This window comes from Accipiter gentilis, chromosome 24 (assembly GCF_929443795.1).
Source record: "Accipiter gentilis chromosome 24, bAccGen1.1, whole genome shotgun sequence".
NCBI lineage: Eukaryota > Metazoa > Chordata > Aves > Accipitriformes > Accipitridae > Astur > Astur gentilis.
The window spans coordinates 5523156-5544649 of record NC_064903.1 but is presented as its reverse complement, the minus strand read 5'-3'; the positions used below and the strand labels follow the sequence as shown (position 1 = coordinate 5544649).

Genomic DNA, 21494 nt, shown 5'->3' with positions numbered 1-21494 from the left:
CAGGCAAGGCTGTCACAAAAATACAAGCACTACTATTATTTTATTTGAGGTTACAGGAAAGTAGAAAGTTTGAAAGCAGATGTGGAACAGCCACACACACCCCCCTTACATTCAGCTACCAATAGCCTGAAGGTTATGAGAGGTACAAGAGGAACAAAACCAAATCAAACTACTTTGAACAGTATCCAAGTGCATGGGGCCATCTGTACCAAAAGCATAATTACCAGAAGAATCAGGTTCATATTAATTTTTATTTTCATATATGTACAACTTAAGAAACGAATCTCAATTTGAAAAAGTTCAGAAGTTATCTTTCAACAACACAATGTAGACATATCTTTGAGGCAGCAAATATTACTCCTATTAAGGCTCTTATGAAAGGATGGATATCATGCAAATGCAATTAAAGAGTACATTACATTTCAAAATATGCAAACCAAGTTCAACTTTAACTCTTTCAGAAAAAGAACATATCAAACATTATAACTGACTCACCAAAGCATTTACATACATGCTTGAAGCTAGGTACACAGACTAGATAAACTTAAGTAAAACGTAACAGCTGTCAAGCTATCTTAACCAGATCAGAACTATGGTCAGTGATCAATCCCTTCCAACATCAGAAGTGCCAGTGCCTGCACCAACCGTGTCATTTTACATTTCACATAAGCCGCTGCTGACTGCAAAATTCCATATGCTTTTTCAACCTATAAGGCCCACATTTTTTAGCTTTGGCATTAATTTGTGATCACTGAAAGTACTTAGTCCCTCCACTGAACCTGGGGAAGAGGCATGCACAGAGCGCCTGTATCACAGCAGTGCACAGCAAGAACTGCAGGCACTGCAGGAGCTGCATAACGGCAGTTACTTCCATCAGGCATTTAGAAAGATTCTGAATAATTTCTATATACTGTACCACTTGCTTATGATCTCAAAGAGCAAAAGCTGGATTTTTGGTTTTAAACCATAACCAGCATTAGCACTAAATCAAACAAGCAATGCTAATCTACAAGAAAAAATTCTTACAAAGTATTTTAATATAGTAATGCTACTTGTGCAAACAGTATCTAAAGATGGTCTAATACTACCAGCAGGGAGAAAGCTTCATTCCTTCTCTATGTCATTATAATACATTGAAATTAAATACAATGAAGATGGTCAGCTGTGTGACTTTTTATTGTCATCACTAACATAACTAAAAAAACAAAAGGACTGATAATTTGAAAGCAATGAATATGTGAAAAAGAACACAACAACTGTTGTGACCTCTCCCACGGTGTTACATGCACTGCCTAATGTATAAAAGGAGCTAGATGACTACTTTTTCTTTCATCAAGCCTAATGCTAACACAATCAAATTTTAGTTGCCTACTCAAAAGGAAACAATAAATTATTTTCAAAATTTTATATCTTCTAATTTTTTTGGCGACTATCAAGTTGCCTAAAGGCCCAGATTTTTCAGAAGTTTTGTATCACATTACATTCAGTGCTTATAAATTTCTTACAAACAGTATTCCTCACCTAAGAAAACAGTAGTTAAAAGTAGGAAGATTGCTTTATTTCAGTCCATCTAATTTTGAGTCACAGCAGCATATCATTTAGATACTGCTAGGCACATACTGTGTGTATATCTGCAACTAGAAGAATGAAAAAGGAAAAGAAAGATCCATTTTACTTTAATCCTGACCAGCAGCTGTTAGCAATTTTCTTTAGTTATCACTGTGGGACGTGATGGATGGGAAGACTCAATATGCTGAGGAACTAGTATATAAGTGTACAAGTGCTCTCAAGGACTGTTGTTCAACAGCACATTCAGTTTAACTAGGAACTACAGACTGTAAGAGGCAACAGATAGTTCCTGGGAGCATCTATCATTCTTCAGAGAAGCTGTCTGATCAAGAGGATAATATCTGGAAGAACAATTGCATGATCTTTTGCTATACAGCTAGTATATCATATCATTGAAGGAGGAGAAAAGTGAACATTAACTCAAACTAAGAAATCTGCATGAAAGAACAAGTTGCGATATTACCATTTTAAGACTTTCCATACACTTTGCAACACAGAGAAACTGGATACACAAAAACATGCGAGTCAAACAAAGCTAATCTACAATAAACAAAACCAGAATACATGTATTTCAAGACTTAAAACATTAAAATATTCACCCGATGCCAAATAGGAGCAATGGAATAAGATCTAGGCCTAGGCATGTAATTCAATAAAAATTCAATTGGCTCTTTCAGCCTTTATTTCCCTCCTCTTTTTACTTGTTTTTATAATTTCAGGCCATAAACTTAGTGAGTGACACAGGAGCCAAGAAGCAAATGTAAATAAGGCATCTTCCTCTCTCTATTAATAGCAATGCTCCAGGGATTTGTGACTATATATGTATGTAGCCACTCAGACTTTTTCCAGCCCATAATTACACAGGATGTCCTTCTCCCAAGGATAAAGCAGGATGTCAACTACTCTAATACCAAAAATACTATTTGAAAAGACATCCTTCTTTTCTGAGCAGACCTATCCCATCTGGGTTGCATGCTCACTTAAAAGCATGCATTGTCACCCATCACTAACCTTCTGTCTGAAAGTAGTGCCCCATCATTATTAGATGTAGCTCTCAACTCAGATGAATCTCAACAGATGAATATCCTTTTTTTACACAACAAGTCTTACAAATAAAAGCCCAGTGAAATAATTAATAACTTGGTCCCCAAATAAAAGCTCCATTCCAAAATAAGAAATCAAATTATTAGTCTATCAAAATGCTCAACCCAGTCATCACACCCATTTTGCCCCAAACCTTAAACACAGACTATCAAGAAAGGCTAGAAATTACTCATCAAGCTTACAGAGATTAATCCCAGAAAACTTCAAATACATTCCAATATATTTTAAATGACATAAATGAATATGGGAAGAACTCTGTCCTAAGACTCAAGAACTTTTTATAAAGTCCTGAATTTTACAAATACAGAAGGTAGCCAATGCAAAGCATGAAATACAAAGAGTTCAGAGTTTTTTTCTTCTTAAAACACCTCAAACCACAGAAGGAAGCAAACTGCACTAGAAGAAATTTACAAGTAGTCTTCAAGGGAAGTACCATGTAAAGCACACTGCATTAATCTAGACTTGACATTATGAGGGCATGTCTCACTGTAGCAAGGTCCATACTAAACACCAGATCAGAGAGAGAAGATTAAAGTAAAACATTAGATGTCACAGTCACTGTTCTACTGATCTGGGAAAGGCAGAGACTCCAAGGTGAGCAGAAACTATGAACCTGCTTAATAAAGGCCATTCTTGCAAAGTGAAAAAAAGTCATACATCCAATACTTTCATCCCTTCATTAAAATAGAAATACTAAAAAGGAGCACTCCATAACATATCCCCATTGCTTCTGACTGACATGTGGATTCAAAGGTAAAAGCAGAAAGTTAGCAGAGATAATGAGAGCAACAAAGATCTTTTAGCACAAGGCAGCACAGCTGAGCAGTCTACCAACAAGAAGCTGAACTATTTTGTTTGTTACTTAAAAAAAGAAGCTGTTAGTTGACTACTTCAGTTTATTAGGCATAGAAAAGTTTTCATCTAGAGGTCATTCTGAAAAACACCTCACCCTGTGTTTAAGCATGTATGAAGCCCAGCAGAAACCAGTGACAAAGAAAAAAAAAAAAGTATACATATTTGCTGGCTTTCCTTCTGAACATTTCAGAGAAAAATGTCAATTTAATGCTGACAGCAAAAAAGTATGTCAGTCTAATTAGATTTTTTTTTTGTTCTGTCATGCTCCTGATCCTATCTAAGTACTCCTCTGAAAAAAAATCTGATCAATGATGAAGGCACAATTATACAAACCTTAACATTCACTCTAAACGTAGCTATGCAAAAAAGGGAAAGGGTAGGGAAAACAAAGGTGAAGTATATTTCTCTTCAAATAATTAGGTCAGTTTATTTTCCAACAGCCATATAAATTTAAAATAGGAAACAACAATAATACAGCTATAGAATCTAGGTTTTCTTTCAAAGCAGCAGCATATAAAACATATAAAAGCTAAAACCTCAGCACAAGCTTCAAAAAAACAAGGACTGAGTGAATTTTGCCAAAGACATGAAACTCACAAAATACAGTACACAAAAATACTGGAATGCATAAGATATAAAGCTACACATTTTAGGTAAAGAAAGACATTGTAAAGTATACAAAATTTGCAAAATTAAACCATTGGATTTGGGGGAGAGTACCATGAGTACAAAGAAGTTGGCAATTAATACTCGTAGATGGAGAGAAGAAAGTGGCAGTTTTACATTTAGCATTCAGTTTTCAGGTTCACGACTTCACCTTCTTAGCATCTTTTTTTCCAGAGTTCTCAGTAGCCACATCTGCTTTTCTCTTCTGTGACTAAAAAGGGGGGGAAAAAAGTTATAAATTCAATGAAATGGTACCGTTATACCAAAAAAAAAAAACACCAAAAAAACCACCACCCAAAAAAACAACCACAAAAAACAACACATAATTGAAGTACATGACTATTCAAAGAGAAGATAAGTGACCCTAATGTATTATATATTTCAATTCCACTTTGTAGGATGTAATGGAAGGGCAAACAAAAATCCCAGATTGAAACACTTAATTCTGCTACCCTTTTTATCTTCTTGAAATCATTACATGGTCTCAATGGTACAGGTGCCACACATACCATGAATTGGATGAAAAGATCAGGACCTTGATTTATACACAATCCTGTTCTAAAGATGACAACTTTTCAAAATAAAAGCAGCACTTATTTCTTCTTCCAGGAACTACTATGTAGGGGAGGAATAGCAATCTGAGATTAAAGGAAACATATGATGTGAATATGTAGATAGAAAGAGGGCAGTGCTACGTTTTCTTAAGAAGAGTCTTCCTCTGCTACTTAAACTAAAGACTCTTCTCAAAAAAAAAAAGCCCCAAGATACTATGAATTTGGAATACCTACATAAAATCTAGGAGAGCTGTGAAAAGACAAATATTTCAGTTTAATCTTTCAGCTAATGGTTTATAATTGTAGCCACTGGTTGTTCTAATATCTTTTTCATTTTGTAACAAGATATAATTGAATTCTGCCCCATTAGAAGTAAAGTAAGTGCTGCTAAACATACTGCTGTAACTTTTGCTCCTCTTTTCTTCTTTTCAGCTCTTTCTTTTTCCTCAATTTCCATATTTTCTTTTTCTATTAATGATATGAGAGTATTGCAGCGTCTCTGAAATTCCTAAGGAAACAGAAAACATCAAATTCTCTAAATAAATTACACAAATTCTCTCATTTACATAAATATGTTCAAAATTCTTGAATTCCAAAGTACTTAAGTTTTCCAAAAACATTCAATATTCACGTACTAATTAGATTAGCTTAGTTATTTTTCATCTGTCTTTACCTTAGTGTAACCTTCTTTATAAACAGAGAAAGATTTACTGAAATACTCAACTTCCTGACAAGGAGTTTTCAGGATTGTCTGTATCTTCTAAACCGAAACCCCTAAAGAGTGATCTGATCTTTCATCTTGTCTAGATGAAGCAAACTATAGCCTGCCAGCATACTACACCAGAATTTAGAAAAACAGGTCTTCAAGTATATGTGTAAAGCAGAGAGAAAAGGAATCAAAGCTACCTTAAGCAATACTATTCTGTGGCACAAAGACTTATTTTTTTGTGATAAGACACTGTAGAGCTCCAAACTGGAAAAAAATCTATCCAGTCTTAAACCATGAACTCACTGTTGTATTTTTAGTCAAACAGCACCCAAAAGGTAGTAGGCCCTAAATGCTTTTAGCATCAAGACTTCCAAGCCATCTGAAAATGATCAAGTTTAAATACCGTAAGGTCATTTATACATTAAAAAATACTTCCAATACAACTCTAAAAGTACCTGCATTGCAGTTAACAGCTGGTTTGGTTAACAGAACTTGGTTGACTGGGACAGTTTCTTGTATCTCATATTGAAAAAAAAGATCTCTTACCAAATACGTAATAGTACTCTTTTTTATTGTAATTATTCAGTATGTTCTATGTATATTGAGAACAGTGGGCTTTTCTTTCCAACTCAAAGCAGGAAACTTTCTTCTGCAGAAAAAAAAGCTGGAAAAATATGTCTTGTCTCTATTAAATTCAAGGAAGCAATTGTTGAACCACAAGCTATCCTAGAATTACCTAGTAGCATAAATCTTAACCTACAACTGGTCTATTTGCAATGAAGTGAACAGGTGACCTTTTTGCCCAGGAATTAGTCTCTATTTTCTCAGCATCTGTAACCTGTATATTGCCTCAGCCATCATGTTATATGATGGAAAACAATGCAGCCTGCACGCTTTCTTGATCCTGAACGTTCTGAAACAGTAAAGCATATGACTCATCTTTGAGACGTTAATACCCTCAAGCTTAACCACATTCCTTAAGTTCCATAGTTTCCATGAAAGGTGCTCCATGGCCTTGGGTAAAAGCTGTGTAATTCAGAATGGATGCAGAGAATCCTGCCACCACATGATTATTTTTTTTTAACACCAAAAAGAAAAAAAATTTTCTTCTTTCAACTCTCTGCTGGAAACATTCCAGTCTCATCCATGTAGTTTTGCAAACAGAGTATAGTAAGAGTCATTTCTACCACATCTATGTAAAGGTAAGCCTACATCCCAGCACAGGTTCAACCACTGGAATGTGACAGTCCTGCTGGAGCTAAAATACTCACTTCAACAAATAAAAACCCAGGAATTCTACCCACACAACAGTTTTTAAAACTAGAGTGTAAGCCATCCCAACATACATTGCATCCCCAAACATAGAACCAAAGAGAGGCTCTATCCCCAAAACCTACACTCTACAGACGAATAGAGATGATAAAAGACTTAAATAGAAGGATGATTGTCAATGTCAGAAGCATTGTACATCATTTAAATTTGGGTACATTGCACTCAGACTTAGGAGCTGTAGGTAAAGACTGATGGCAAGCTGTCAACTGTCAGCTAGATCTTTTCTAGTATATGAGAAACTAGTTTGTGTTAAATTCAAAACGAGCAATTAATCAGAAAGGACTAAGAAATAACCTTGATCCATTTGCCTAAGGCACTAAGAAAAGTCCTCCTCTTTCCTGGGGAAAAATGCTTGTATAAATACATACATTTATTAAAGTGTGCAGGTCCATGGTTAGACTATCCAGATGGACTACTACTCCAGAACGACATGCTATGGACAGAGCATGGACTCAAAAAAATTTTCTCTGGAGAATCACAGAAACAGTTGACAATAAGATGTGACATGCACGCAGGTTTCTTCTACGCCTACCATCAGAAAGAATCTGCATGATTAATCCTACATTGAGCTACTGAAATCTCAATATGGACTGATCCATTCCATTTTATTACTATAAAAATACACTTTAGAGTTTAAAATGCCTTGCACCTTTGGAGATGAGATTTTATTCAGTGTGGCCTGATACTTTTCTCTTTAGGATGGAAAGAGAGAATATGTACTTTGCTCACCCCTTCACAGCTATAAAGACTAGTATTGCAATAAATGAGATGGGAGCACTGAACCATCACCTTCTGCATGACTGAAGCCAGAGATGCTGACTTGGGAGTGAAAGTAGTCCTAAGCTCTGTCAATAGGCCCGTATATTCCTGTATTTACAAAGGAGTTATTTGTCTTATACTGGGTAGGGTTTGCAAAAAGGTAAAAGAGAATATGCATAATTTATGACTTTAGAAAACAAACACATGATTCACTGTGGCCATGATATTTTGCATTCTTCCTGCATGGACAGAAATAAAAGAACAATAACAACTAAACATAAATTTAAACCTCTGTACCGAGTTAAAAAAAAATAAAATAAATACAATTTTGGGCACTCTCAACCTCTTTGAAAACTTACATTTTGGGTAAACCATTTGAGTTTGGAATAAATAGATGAAGCAGAATTTTTGTTTTCCAAAGAGAAAATCTTCAGAAGAAGAAACAAATGAGAACATGGAAGAGAAATTAGCTATTTATACGGAATCCAAGAGACATCTAGTGGTTAGTACAACACAAAGTTTTCTCAAAGAGCCTGGTAAGTCCTTTTCAGAATTATGCCACCCTTTCTATCTTGTTTCCTATCAGTTTGAATGATCACATGTGAGTTTTAGTATTCTAAGAAGCTTTATTCACTTTCACTGAACTTACTATTTATGCATTTATAAAGATTTGTAATTATACTTGGTTCACTATCCTTAGTATCAATTGACTTTCCAGCACATTTCTTCATAAAAATTACTAACCTAGTGCAAAATAGGCCCATAGAAATTAATACTTCCACAAATCTCAGGATATTTGCATACATAAAATGTATCAGCGATTAGCAGTTATAAATTACTAAACTATACATATCATGACAATTTAAAACACTTAAAAATTAAACACACATTGAAAGTGAAAGATTACTTTAGCTTTGTATTGTCATACTATTCTTTTTCAAGTGTGTAATAGCAGAAAAACTAAAAATATTAATATTAAAGGATAGAATTTTAAGAGAAAACGTAAGCCAAAAGATTCACTACATTCTCAGTTTCAATTTCAGTTTCAATGCCTCAATTTCAGCATTAGATGCCACAGAACATATTTCTACACTTTAGCAAATGATTCCTATCCCCTTTAAAAAGAAAATTATACTGAACATAAGGATCTGCAAGAAGATTTAAATTGAATATTTAACTCTACCCTTGACTTAACTATACATCAACTAATATTAAATGTTGAGCTACATTTTTAATTTCTAGTACCTGTTTCTATGATTTACTTAAATGGATTCCTTCATGGACAACTTACAAGAAACTTCATACTCAACTAAATATTGGAGCTTTCTCTCTTCATGGACATAATTTTTAAATCTGGTATTTCTTCAGACATTTTAGCAAGTAAAGCTTGTAATTCTTTTTAATTAAGGGCTGACTACTGCACTATCCAGAAACACTTTAATTGCTGAAATATCAAGTACAAATTGTATTGCATAATTATAAGTAGCACTGGGAAAAGCAAATATTCCCACCTGTTCAAATATACTTTTTAAATATTTTATCTTATGTTTTATTTATTCTTAGTACAGTACCCAGAACTCTGAAAGAACATTTTATAAACAAACCCAGAGGCCAGGAAATTAAGACAGTAAACAATAATGCATAGTGGTTCTGCAATTGCTAGACTAAACTACAAAAAAACTCCAGCTTTGTATACAAAATGACATTTAAGTTACATGACTTCAGCATAGCATTCAATTAGAAAGTTGCTTACGAGACAATGGGGACAATCTATGACAGCTGTATAAGGGACAGTGTGCTCCACTCTTTTGTATCAGCCATGACCAATATGGTTTTGTATTCAATCAGAGAAAAAAAACATTCCAGCCCTCACTCATTGCAGATGAGCAAGATGAAGTTATTTTGGTATTATAAAAAAAATTTTGAAGTACATTTTTCCCATATAAATATGTTCACATGAAAATGCATGTATGTGTTTCATAAATAAGGTGCACAGACTTACAAATTTTATTCATAAGAAAAAGGAACCGAATCAGGGGAGATCTGTGCAAAAATTCCAGGGCAGAGCTAACAGCTTTTTATCATTAAGAGTCCCATATTCTAAGGTTGGTACCTACACAGCTTATTATTTGCAACCACCAAAGCTTCTGTTAGTGTTATCAGTTCCCGCTTAATGACTAAATTAAAAAAGAATTACTCTGCTCTTCAGACAGAGAAAGGAAAAAAAAAAAAAAAAAAAACCAGCTGAAATTCAGAGTACTAGCCTACTTGCTTTCAAACTTGTATTATATTCTCTAAGTATGAACAAAATCTTCAGAAAAGTATAACTAAAAAAAATTTAAGCATTTGCATGTGATATTCACAACTTATTCACAACTACAAAGGGCATTTTAAACCAATTGCTTCAATGATTAATTCTTACATGAATCACTAGATTTCCTCATGCTTTTAGAAATTAAGTACCAATGTTAGGAAAGCAGTTCTCCCAGTATATATTTCAGATGTTTTCAATTTTTAATATTGTCCAATAATTCTGAAAAGCAATCATATTTTAAGAGACATTGTTTGGTAAAACTTTTAGTTTGCAATAAAAGTAACAAGGATATTTGTAAGTATAGTCTACCTCTTGCATCAATCCCTTTGGGTAACATGGGACTTCAGCTTGGCAGGTTTTCTAATCTGTTTGTTTCAGTTGTATTGTGATGTTTGCTGTACTAAGGGAAAAGGTTATTGTATTAAAAACTATAAACGAAAATAAAAACTTAAGTTATTCTTTCAGCACTTGTCTCCTAGACTCCAATATTCTGGCACAAATCCAAATTTTATGGGATGGTGCTTTAAAAGAGGAACAAGATACTTCATATGACGACTTAGTCCATGTAACTGATACCCACCATTGCAGTTCTGGATTTGATAAACCAGTCAAATCTGAACTGAGGAGCATTGCGCACACACTGCCTTAGTTCCTCGTACACATTTTCTTTGTCAAAGCCCATCTTGTGTAACATGCATATCAAAAATCTGTCTTCCTCTTCTGTGTAATTTTTCCCTTTGTTTGTTCCATATTGAATACGCAACTGATGAAAAGGTGCTTTATACCTTGCAATCTAAATAAAATAAAAATAAGGACTATTAAACTTACAATATTACATCAAGGATTTATTACATATTAGTGTAGATTACTGTTACATGGTATACTACATATGCTATATATATAGCACTCCCACACTCAACTATTCCTTTTCTGAAGGGATTTGGAAGAAGTCAGCTACAGAAAACAAAAAAACCTATGATGATTACTTTGGCATCGAGGGCTTTCTTGATACTGATCCTCCGTTGAATTCGTGCCTCTCCTCGTTCAATTTGAGCCATAATCCTCTCAATGTCCTGTAGTTCATTACAACGTTCCCAGAAAACAGCTAAAAATGCAAAACATATTTTGTAAAATAAAATATTTTCTTCTACTCTTACTACTTTACTCAGTTGAGGCACTCCAGCAAAAAAGGCATGCAGTTTGTGGTTCCATTAAATCTAAAAGATTTGATAATACTCTCCCTTTTACTATGCTAGCCAAGAAATAAACTTGCACAGACACTTTATTCAATGTCTTTAAAAGTTAACTGTAAGCAAAGGGTAACAACTGTAGCAAAGTTAACATTCAACATAATTAACTGTAATCATGTAAAACTGAAAAAATTACTTTTGAGGATAGCTTTTTGTAACAATGGCGAAGCAGGCTAGAGCTGCTAGTCTAGCTGCGAAACATTCATATTTCAGTTTTCACTAGCTATCTCTAAGGTCAGAGACTACTTAGTCTATCTGTTATAAAAGCTAGTAACTTGTAGCTTCTCCAGTGACATCTTTTTGCTAACCCAAAATAAATGCAATGCTTTGAAGGAAACTCTGGTGGAGCTCTTCCTTTTTAAGCTATAGGAAGAACATTGCAAAGTTCAATTTTCTGAAAGGTTTTAATAGAATTAAATCCAAGGATGAAAGAGGAAGACTCCTGTACAAATTAAAGGGCATTGTATAAATACAAAAAATAAAGATACAGTGTACTAGCTAAAACAACAGATATACTCACAGCGTAAAGAATCATGTTGCCATTATAAAGGAACTTGATGATTCCACAAGACCATGTTATCAATGTATATTAACTATGCCAAGGTCTAAATTTTGACTAAGGAGGGATAAAGGCAGCTGAATGCCTATTTATATACTGCAAATTCAATCTTTTTAACAGAATTAAGTCTTCTGAGAAGAACCATCATGTACTTTTTTTAAAAAAATTATTCTTCTACACATCCAAATTGTATGTCTTGTAATTTTAAAAGAACACGTAGAAAAAACTATGGTGATACCACATGATTAAGATATACATTTCAAAATATCACAAACCTGAATACTCAATGACCTCCTCAGGTGACTTTCCTTCCACTTCACGGGCAATATTGTCTATATCGTCACGACCATATTTCTCATTAGCTTTAATAAATTGGTTAAAATCTCTTTTATTCCAGTTTGTAAAACCCTGTAAGCAGCAAGAGTTCAAGAAGGCATTACTCGGTAGAAGGGAAACATTTTGCAAAGTTTTGTCTTATGTACGTATCATCTGCTCCAACTGGCAAAGCCTCCACAATGTCACAGTTACAGTGGTTAACGGTCTTTCAGGATTTCCATAAACTTGTATTAACCAGGATTTATTATTGAATCATCAAAGTCTAAAGAGTTATTTTTGTGCATGATTCCACATGCATTAGTAAGAGCTTTTTACTTTTCTTTCTTTTTAAACTTTTAACGTGGTAGTTCTCCAAAGAAACAAGCTCAATGACAGGTTACTGGAATTTTAAGTCACACTTCAGCAGATACAAGCAACAAATGTCTTAGGAGTACAGGGTGCACCAATGCAAGTGTCATTACAAGTTCTTAGAGTAGTGCAAGTATCTAAAGCAAGAGCTCCTACTTCAGATGTTTACAAACCTTGAGCCAGACAAACAGTTGGATGAAAGCATAAGTATGTCAAGAAACAACCTCTAGTCCAAAAAAGATGCAATCAAACGGAAACTCTATAGCACTGTCAAACAAAATTTGTTATGTACCGAAGAAATTAATCCAAAACTGAACAACAGTTAAGTGAGATGCAATGCACAAAAACATCATCCAAGAATAAGACATTACAATTTAAAGACAGGGAAAGGAGAAAACATCAAGAACAAACAAACAAGAAAATCACATGCCTGAACGTGAATTTGTACTGCATTGAGTTTCTTTCATCACAGAAATACATTTACAAGGAACTCTGTCAGTTCTCCAGCTGAATAAGCTCACTCCACAATTAGATAGCATCTTTACAAGTCTAATATAGACAATACAAACATTTCTTTTTAATCATTAACAGAAGTACTGACATGCATATCAGCACCAGTTTAAATACTTCCTCTGCTATAAACAGGTGAAATTAATAGTCAAATTGTGACCTTGCAAATTTCTTCTCACGGTACACTATGCCCAATTCTTTTACAGAAAATTTTCTGAATCAAAAAATCCTGTTACTTTTGAGACACACCTTTTTCCTTAACAATTAGCTTTAAATAAGCCTACTGAGTAGGATAACAGTCCAAAAAGTCAAGAAACTAGCCAGCAAATAGGGATTCAGTCCCGGTATAAAAGGAACATGCCTAACAACCCAACTGGGACAAAATTCATGGATGTGACACGTCTTATACATTTCTGTAAATACTGTGTATGTTGATAGAGGCTTGTCCTCTCTAATTCAAACCCTTTTCGATAAAAAAAAAAAAAACATGTGAAGTAGATGCATTAACTGGATTTCTGCATGTATTGCTGGGTAGTGCATCTACTCTACAAGTCCTTGCCTCAGAAACGTTGTAGACATGCAAGGAAATAGTAGGTGACCAAGACAAACTTGCTCAAGGACAGGAAAGGTCCCTCAAGGCAAAACCAAGCAAAATCATTACATGTTGCATGCTTTCTTCTTCTTAAAACATCAGTGTATATTTATCATCATTAGTATTTATATTCCATACCAGTAAAAAAAAACGATTAAATACTTCAGCTGGTTTTATTTTACCTGTGTTAGCAGCTTTTCTTTCTCTTCAGTTTCCTCAGTATTCAGAGGCATAGACTCATCTATCTTCTTTTGTTCCTCTTTTTGTACCTGAGCTGCATTTGGGAGGTCAGGATTCCTGGGGACCTAAAATTTGGGGTATCAATAAGCAGTAGTGCGGCAATGTTATTAAAGAGACTGTATGCTTTTCTATCAACCTTGGTTTACAATTTATAAGCAATTTATAATGTTAGATCTCAAAGGACTGATACAGTCCACACCCACTAAGTATTTGTTGTCACAAAAAACCAGACCCAAACAACAACAACAAAAAAAACCAAAACCACCACCACCCCACACCTTGGCTACCCTGAAGAAGCCAAACTGGAATAAAAATATTTTTTAAAATAACTATCAGAATATTTTCATCAGTATCTGCAAAACTGAAAATATTATCCTCCAAGACAAGTTGATGTATCAAATACTGTCATTTATCTCATGCTTGTTCCTTCTTGTCTCACAAGTTCTTAACATAAAGTTTATCTTCACCTGTAACAAAAGCATCCTATTCACTTTTTCTTTAAGAAAATTCAGTGAAAAACACTGTAGAACACATTTAAATGGTAAAAGACATTTTTTCCAACTATTACATATTAAAGCACAGATCTGTACAACAGTTACCGAATGCATTTTACCTAGATTTGAATCTTATTGCTTATATGCTTCCTCTGAAAAGTAGGACTAGATTTTGTGCAATGTATGTTAAAATTTTGTTATCCCCTGTACCCACTTCTACACACAATGACTTAAGGATATTGTAAGAGGCAGAGCCTCACCTAGCGTAAGCTGTCACAGCTCACTGCTTTCAGTGGCGCACTATTCATTAGCTCTCTTAAATCCCTCAGTTTATAATGTTTTATAACTACAGTGAAACACTTCTGCACACACTGCCAAAGTAAGGACAAGACAGACAACATCATGTAAACAAGGCCTAGCAACATTTTATCTGCCCCTCTCCACACTGACACCAATTTAATGTTTGTGACCTTTAAACTGTGTATTACAATTCCATGCCACACAACAGCAAACAGGTCAGAAATCAGCATCCAGTAAAGACTTTGCAGACCTTACATATTTCTGCAGCAAAAGGCAAAGGAAGTTAAGTGCTGTTTTTAACATCTGGCCAAGAAATTTTTTTGGCTTTGGTGGTTTAAGTTAAGACTAACACATAAAGCTTCGTCTCTACCTATTTGATACCTTCTGATATTGTTTATGGCAGTCTTCAGTTTTAATAAAACTCTCTTCACGTGGAAATTTATACTTCTGTTTCAAAGCAGAACAAACGTAATCATATCTATCAGTTTCATCACCAGCAAACAATCATACAAAGTTTTTAAGATAACAAGTATCCACGTTCAACCTATCTAGTCTGACAGATTTCATTAACAGGACTGAAATATCTCTCTTTTTACATGCATATTGTCAACATTAGCAATTCTCTCATCCCTATTTGTTGGAGCATTAATTGAATAGTTTCCTTCCTGAAGCTAATTATAATTCCTTTCATTCTTATCTTAATTCTATCCTGCCATCTGCATAAAATTCTTTTTGCTATAAACTAGATTCTGAGACACCTTCTGCTTTTTCTTAAAAATATGTTTTGCCAATATTAGTTCTACTCTTTTGCAACACTGATTTCCCATCCGTTGCTTTGTATGACATGTTTATGTTCTCCAGCACATTTTATACATTTCTTCTTGCTGCAACCTGCCATGAAACATGGGGCTTTTTAAAGTAAGTTACATGTCTGGAAGTAGGGGATCCATTTGATTTATTCAGCCAATACTGGCGCAAGTAATGAAAGTCAACATCAAAACAGAATCCGTGTTTGCTGATTGTCCAGTAATGTCAGCAGGGAAGAGAGAGAAATTCAGCTAAGGCATAGTAGGGAAAAAAAGTCTGTAGTCTGGTTTTCTTTTTGTAGTAGTAATATATCCAGACTTCTCCACACCTTTAAACATTTCAACTCCCAGCAAAATGCAAGGAAAATTGATGTAACTTTACATACCTTCATATCAACACCAAGTCAACTTCAATATTACCTTAAGTTACTTTCTGCACAAGATACACAAAAGCTATAACGAAAAAAATCATACCCTGGAAGGTGATCTTATACTAGCCAAAAATTATTTTCCCACCTTAGACCACATATCACACTTTTGTTTTGAGAAGTATATGAAGCATCAGAACTGTCTTTTTTTCTACTCTATTTTATTGTTAGGAACCCACCACAAAACACAAAGCTACAGAGATATGAAATTTTTAATGAAGGAAGGAATAACAGATTGCTTTTTCTGTTCCGCAGTGGAACAGATACAGTGTAATAGAGGTTTTAAGCCATTTCCTTCACAATAAGAAAAGCACTTTTAAAAAAATAAGACCAGAATAATATATTTATTAGTTGCCATCTCATTAACTTTATTTATCTACTATCAAGGTTGCAGTAAATCTGCAGAGAGGAATACAAATACATTTCACTAATTTGAAGAGGAAAAAAAAAAAGCATTACCTTATAACCTATAGTCTTACGATAATACAGAATTTCTTTTTCCAGAAGTTCAAATAACCGTGGTGGGAAGAACTGGAAATCCTGAATATTTGGTTGTTTTGGAGGTCGTGGAGCCTTGAAAAATACACAAATACATCAACATTATATAAGCTTGATTTCTGTGCAATTAAACTGCCATAACTCAGCAGCAGTGGCAACCTATCACTTTGTAAATACGTTCATTTTATTACTAGTATAGGTGGAAAGCAGGGGATGCAACATTGGAGAGAAGAAGACCAAAAGAACAACATAAAAAGTCCTCCATGCTTGCCAAATTCTTACCTTTGGGACTTTTGGTTCGCTAACACGTAGGGCTTCTCTGAAATAAGCATCAACTGCATAATTAGCTTTGCGTTCTCGTTTTGGAGGTTCTATCCATTCCATCATGCTCAGCTACATGCAGAATAGAATAAAAAAATATTAACTGTGGTTTCCTAAAGTCACAAGAATAATGATTAATGTGACACTGCAAAACAGGAACGTATTTTCGCACAGCAAGTCTAACTGTTGTGCTCAACAATTTGGATACTACAACAGAGCTCAAAAATAAGCCAGAAATTATAGCCTATTTTAACACATAAAAGATAATACACAAGGCAGTGTGGTGGCATGGATAGATCCTTTTACAGTATTCTACTTAGTTCAGACACCTGAGTAAGGTTATGATTCTTTCTACCAAAACATAATGGAAGGACTGGGGACCTGGGCTCTGAATTCTAATATCTTGTGATATGAATGAATTGCTTCTCCTCTAAATATCAGAATGAATAACCTCTACAGAGGCTACAACATTGGCAAAAAAATTAAAATCCATTAGCAGCAAATTAATCTTAAGTGAATTACTTGAATGAAAGTTACTACAGCATATTTCAAGACTATGCTGTATTTAGCTGGCTTCTTGTAATGAAATTATCAACAGAAGAAAGAATCTTATGTATATACACACACATACCCCTCTATCCTCATTAAATATTTTATTTTTCTAAATTTTTCTTCACAATTGGTAAGAAACCTGGGTTAGAAGGGCATCCAATAGTTAACAAATAACAGCTCACATATCCGATTCCAGATAAGGCCTTAAGGATATCTTCACTATACATCCCATACAAAACAGACATAGAGGTAACATTGTGGGACACTGTGCAATACCTCTTTGTTTGGATGATCCTTCTATAACTAGGTAAATCATTGTACAAACAGTTTGCATTGATGCTTGTGACTAAAACCTTCACTACAAAAAAGACTTAAGTCCCAGTTCCACATATAAAATCATTATCAGGCCTGGTTTTTTCACCCTCAGTTATGTGGCAGTAAAATAATACTGACTGCAGCAGTATAGTAGGATGCAACATAGTATTTTTGCTGCAGAAAGGATAAAATTTGAGCAATATTATCAGATTTTACCATGAAGAAAAACAGTGGGGCTGAAAGCTAATTTAACATAAAATCAGAGTATTGATGCTTCTGCAGAGCTAAGTGAATTTTTCAGTAGCTCCTTACTTCTCTAAAATAACCTTTATAGCTGTAGCATTTCTAGTATGGCCTTTATGCTTGCACCTCTAAACTAAAGTCTTAAGACTGAAAAAAAATTACCTTTTGTTTTTCTCTATAATCTTCACCTTCAAAGTTGTATAAGCTCATCTCTGTGTCCATAGTGAAATTTCGTAAGGAGCTCTCCCCCATTTTCTGCAATCGTTCATTCATTTCAGCTGTCTAAAAAAACAGGAAGACACTTTTAGGCTTACTCAAGTTGTTTTATCTTTTCTGAAAATAACAGCTTTCATCATTATTAAAACATTCTCAATGTCTTCTTCTGCTTTAAACTTTTACTTCCATTTTTCTTGTAAGGAGAGACACCCATAGTGCTTTTCAATTTTGAACAATCTGACTCCCAGACTTTCCATTAAACTAAATTTATTATGTTGGGATGTAGCCCTACAACTGTATGATTTAACTTTTAAATTTAAATGAAATTTATGCCCAGCTCTTTGGAGCTGAAATGGTAGTTCATTTTTCCACAGAGCTACCTATTCCCCACTAAAGCTCCGTAAAGGTTTTGTATCTATTAGAATTGTTGGCATAAAATTTACATCTTTCTAAAAGCCCAAAACATAAGCAGTGCTTAGGATATGGTGCACACAGTCTGAACTTTGAAAATAGTTATAACTCACTAACTCTACTCCTTCAAAACTTTCATAAGCTTTAAAATACTTACTAATAGTAAAGTAATAACTGGGCATTAAAATACATTTACATAATCAGATTTCATTTCTATTTTGTGCATATATATTTAATGTTTGACACATTTCAAATTCCATCCAAAACTGTTCTCTAACCTTCTTTTCACCTCTTTCTAAAATAGTTGTTATATCTTCTTCTGTCAGCTCACTATCTTTGGAAGCAAAAACATGCGTGGCTCCATGCCGGATCATCTGCAGCATTTCATCTTTTGCCAGTTTGTTAGACTGTTGATCTATGAGCCTTCCTAAAATTAGAAGAAACATGTTGAAAGTTATAATACAAGAGTTCCAGAAGGACCAATCCACCAATCCAGTGGATTTTTTTTTAGTTCACTGGCAGAACAAGACAGGAAAAACCACACAGAAAAAATTACATTTCACTTGAGCTGAAAATACAAACAAATTGGGAACTTCAGGGGAAAATTAAAAAAAAAAACACAAAAAAACCAAACAAAAAAAAAAAACCAAACAAAAAAAACCACACACACACACAACTTTGGACCAAGCCATAACAAAGAATGTTTCACATTCAGATAACTCAAATTTTATGTTTAAGATCTTACTCTTACAAAGTTAGCTGAACTTTTAAGATCAACATCTTATTTCAAGATGAAAAATGACAAAGTATTCTGTAGTAACCATTAAAAAATACTTAACATTTTTAAACACTCACTTCACTGACTTCAACCCAAATCTCTGAATATTTTTCCCCAAATACTAATCTCAGTCCCAAAATTTCACTTATCTCATCTCTTTACAGACCATCAAAATTTTGACCATCATTCTTTCAGTAGCCCACCCTTTTGGAAATAAAAACAACATTAAAAACTTAGCTTGAGAACCTTAGTTTTTGACAAACTATTCTTCCAAGAGCTTCTAAACAAAGACACACAAAGGAGTTTTACTGTTCAGTAAATTCATATGTGGTAAGAAGCACACCGATGTAATTATTTTTATCTGTCATGGAACGTACCTTTTTTCTTTTTTTCCTTTTTAACACATCCCGAAAATCAAGTAACACCTATTCAGGTGTAGTTTGCTTTCCTCATTTAGAGTCTTAGTATAAGTCTATGTCCACATTATTTAGGAAAACAGATTTTTTCAAAAATTTCAGCTGAACAAGTAACTTATACATTATAGTTTCTTAGGATGATTTAGTGTACTGCTATTATACACAAGGCCTGCTTTCTCTCATACTGTACATTTGTACAGTAAATAACCCATACTTAAAGGGACTGAACAATTCTGTTGCAGACAAACATATATAGCAGTTGATACCTTGTTGTATAACTATAGAGTCCAGTCTCAGTTTTATTTCAGCTCTTTCTACAATCCTCTCTTCAACAGTATTATCAGTGATTAGTCGAAACACCCGTACTGGTTTCTTTTGACCAATACGATGCGCACGATCCTAACAAACATAAATCAATGAGTGTTCAGCAACAAAAACTCACAAGCAATAGACAGTTAGCTTGCACAAACAGCAGACTGAAACTAGCATGTTATTTCTTGGTTCCTTGCTTATTCAAGAGTATACAAAAACATAAAACCAGTATAATAATATTTACTTATATCTGGCTATTACACCTTTTAAGTTTGGGTCATTCTATAGTAATGAACGCATCTACCTCATTGTAAATGAAGATAACTGAATGTCTGTCTAGACTGCAGTTGCGAAGTGGAGATACAACAGTATATACATACACACATCTGCACTGCTTTCTAACTAATTCAGTCACTTCGCATAAGTATTGAAGCTTTGGCATCCCTGGCTTGAGCATATTAATTCCACGGGCAAAGTCCATGCAGCCACAGCTTCAATACTGTAGCTGTCCCAAGCTAGCTACATTAAAGCATCAATATGCAGCTCACATAGTACAGGTACAATACACAGCAAATAAGTATAGTATGTTAGTCGTCATATAACCTCATTTGTAACAAAACTTGTTTATTCTCTCTGGAAAACACAAATAAAAATATTATTTTGTCCTCTTACATAAAAAAAAGTTAAACTAGCCTTCAAACATGCTGGTACCAGGATTTTCTGACTGTCCTTTAAACATGAGTTGTTAAATCTTTTACTCTCCTGCATAATATTAATTTCTTTCCGAAAATCCTACTAAAGCTCACAAATCACACTCATCAGTTTCCAGGAAGTCAGTCTACTATTGGTAGTCAGCATGCATATCAAAAGGATAAGTTATTCACAGTAAATATTTGATGTGTCTAAATGCATTTAAAAAAAAAAAAAAACCCACACAGAACAAATAACCCACCCCCCAATCACGCAAGAAGGATCATGAGATTTTCATTCCACATGAAACAAATTGACTTTATTATTTATTTTTTTTTATATTCAGCACTCAGAAAGAGAAGATTTTAGTATGTTTAACCCAAAGATAAGTGGTTCTTCTCCCTGGCATCACCACCGAATGATTTTACACTTATGCAGAAACATGGTGGGTTGCAAAAGCATAAGCTTCCCAAAAGGGAGGAATAGAAAGCTGCATGCTTTTAATTCTTTGCTATTATTTTGGAAACAGTCCTCTGTTATTCATTTACTGTTGTCTTCTGGAAAGTCAGAATTAAGAATAATTGGATAAACAATATTGATACACCATTTTGACACAAGTAATCTTATTCAATTATGAAAATAATTAAGACAGATATTTACAAAGAAAAATCTACAGTTTCTTCCACAATTCTGTTCATGACCTTTTTAATCAATTCCTTAGTTTCCTGGTATTAAATACAAAAAGTAAAGAAAAATAACAAAAACGCAAGTTCTGGAAACACTTATACAAAATAGAACAATGACAACTTTAACAAATGATTGTGTATTAGGGAGTTAACTCACCATGGCTTGCAGATCTACTTGAGGGTTCCAATCTGAATCATAGAGAATAACCACATCAGCAGTTGCCAAATTAATTCCAAGACCTCCAGCTCTGGTACTTAGCATGAAAATGAATTTACTGCTGTTGGGAGCATTAAATGTGTCTATTGCTTCCTAAAAGAAAAAAAAAAAGTG

The 21494-nt window shown here is 34.2% G+C and overlaps 1 protein-coding gene across 6 annotated transcripts in view; it reads right to left on the bottom strand.

Moving 5' to 3' along the window:
• Nucleotides 1–232: 232 nt before the first annotated feature.
• The window catches only part of SMARCA1 (SWI/SNF related, matrix associated, actin dependent regulator of chromatin, subfamily a, member 1), a 36756-nt gene continuing 15494 nt past the window's right edge, over nt 233–21494 (bottom strand). For 3 of the 6 annotated variants that reach the window (XM_049827318.1, XM_049827319.1, XM_049827324.1), the window contains exons 13-24: nt 21321–21473; nt 19742–19874; nt 18560–18708; nt 17817–17936; nt 16506–16616; nt 16185–16298; nt 13640–13762; nt 11947–12079; nt 10849–10967; nt 10443–10655; nt 5146–5256; nt 233–4405 (exon numbers count right to left, since the gene is read on the bottom strand). In XM_049827318.1, the coding sequence (XP_049683275.1) occupies nt 4334–4405; nt 5146–5256; nt 10443–10655; nt 10849–10967; nt 11947–12079; nt 13640–13762; nt 16185–16298; nt 16506–16616; nt 17817–17936; nt 18560–18708; nt 19742–19874; nt 21321–21473 (1551 nt within the window). In that variant the 3' untranslated portion in view covers nt 233–4333. Of the gene's footprint in view, nt 4406–5145; nt 5257–7871; nt 7977–10171; nt 10263–10442; nt 10656–10848; nt 10968–11946; nt 12080–13639; nt 13763–16184; nt 16299–16505; nt 16617–17816; nt 17937–18559; nt 18709–19741; nt 19875–21320; nt 21474–21494 lie in introns of those variants that run through there. The other 3 variants (XM_049827322.1, XM_049827321.1, XM_049827323.1) reach the window with 3 other exon arrangements.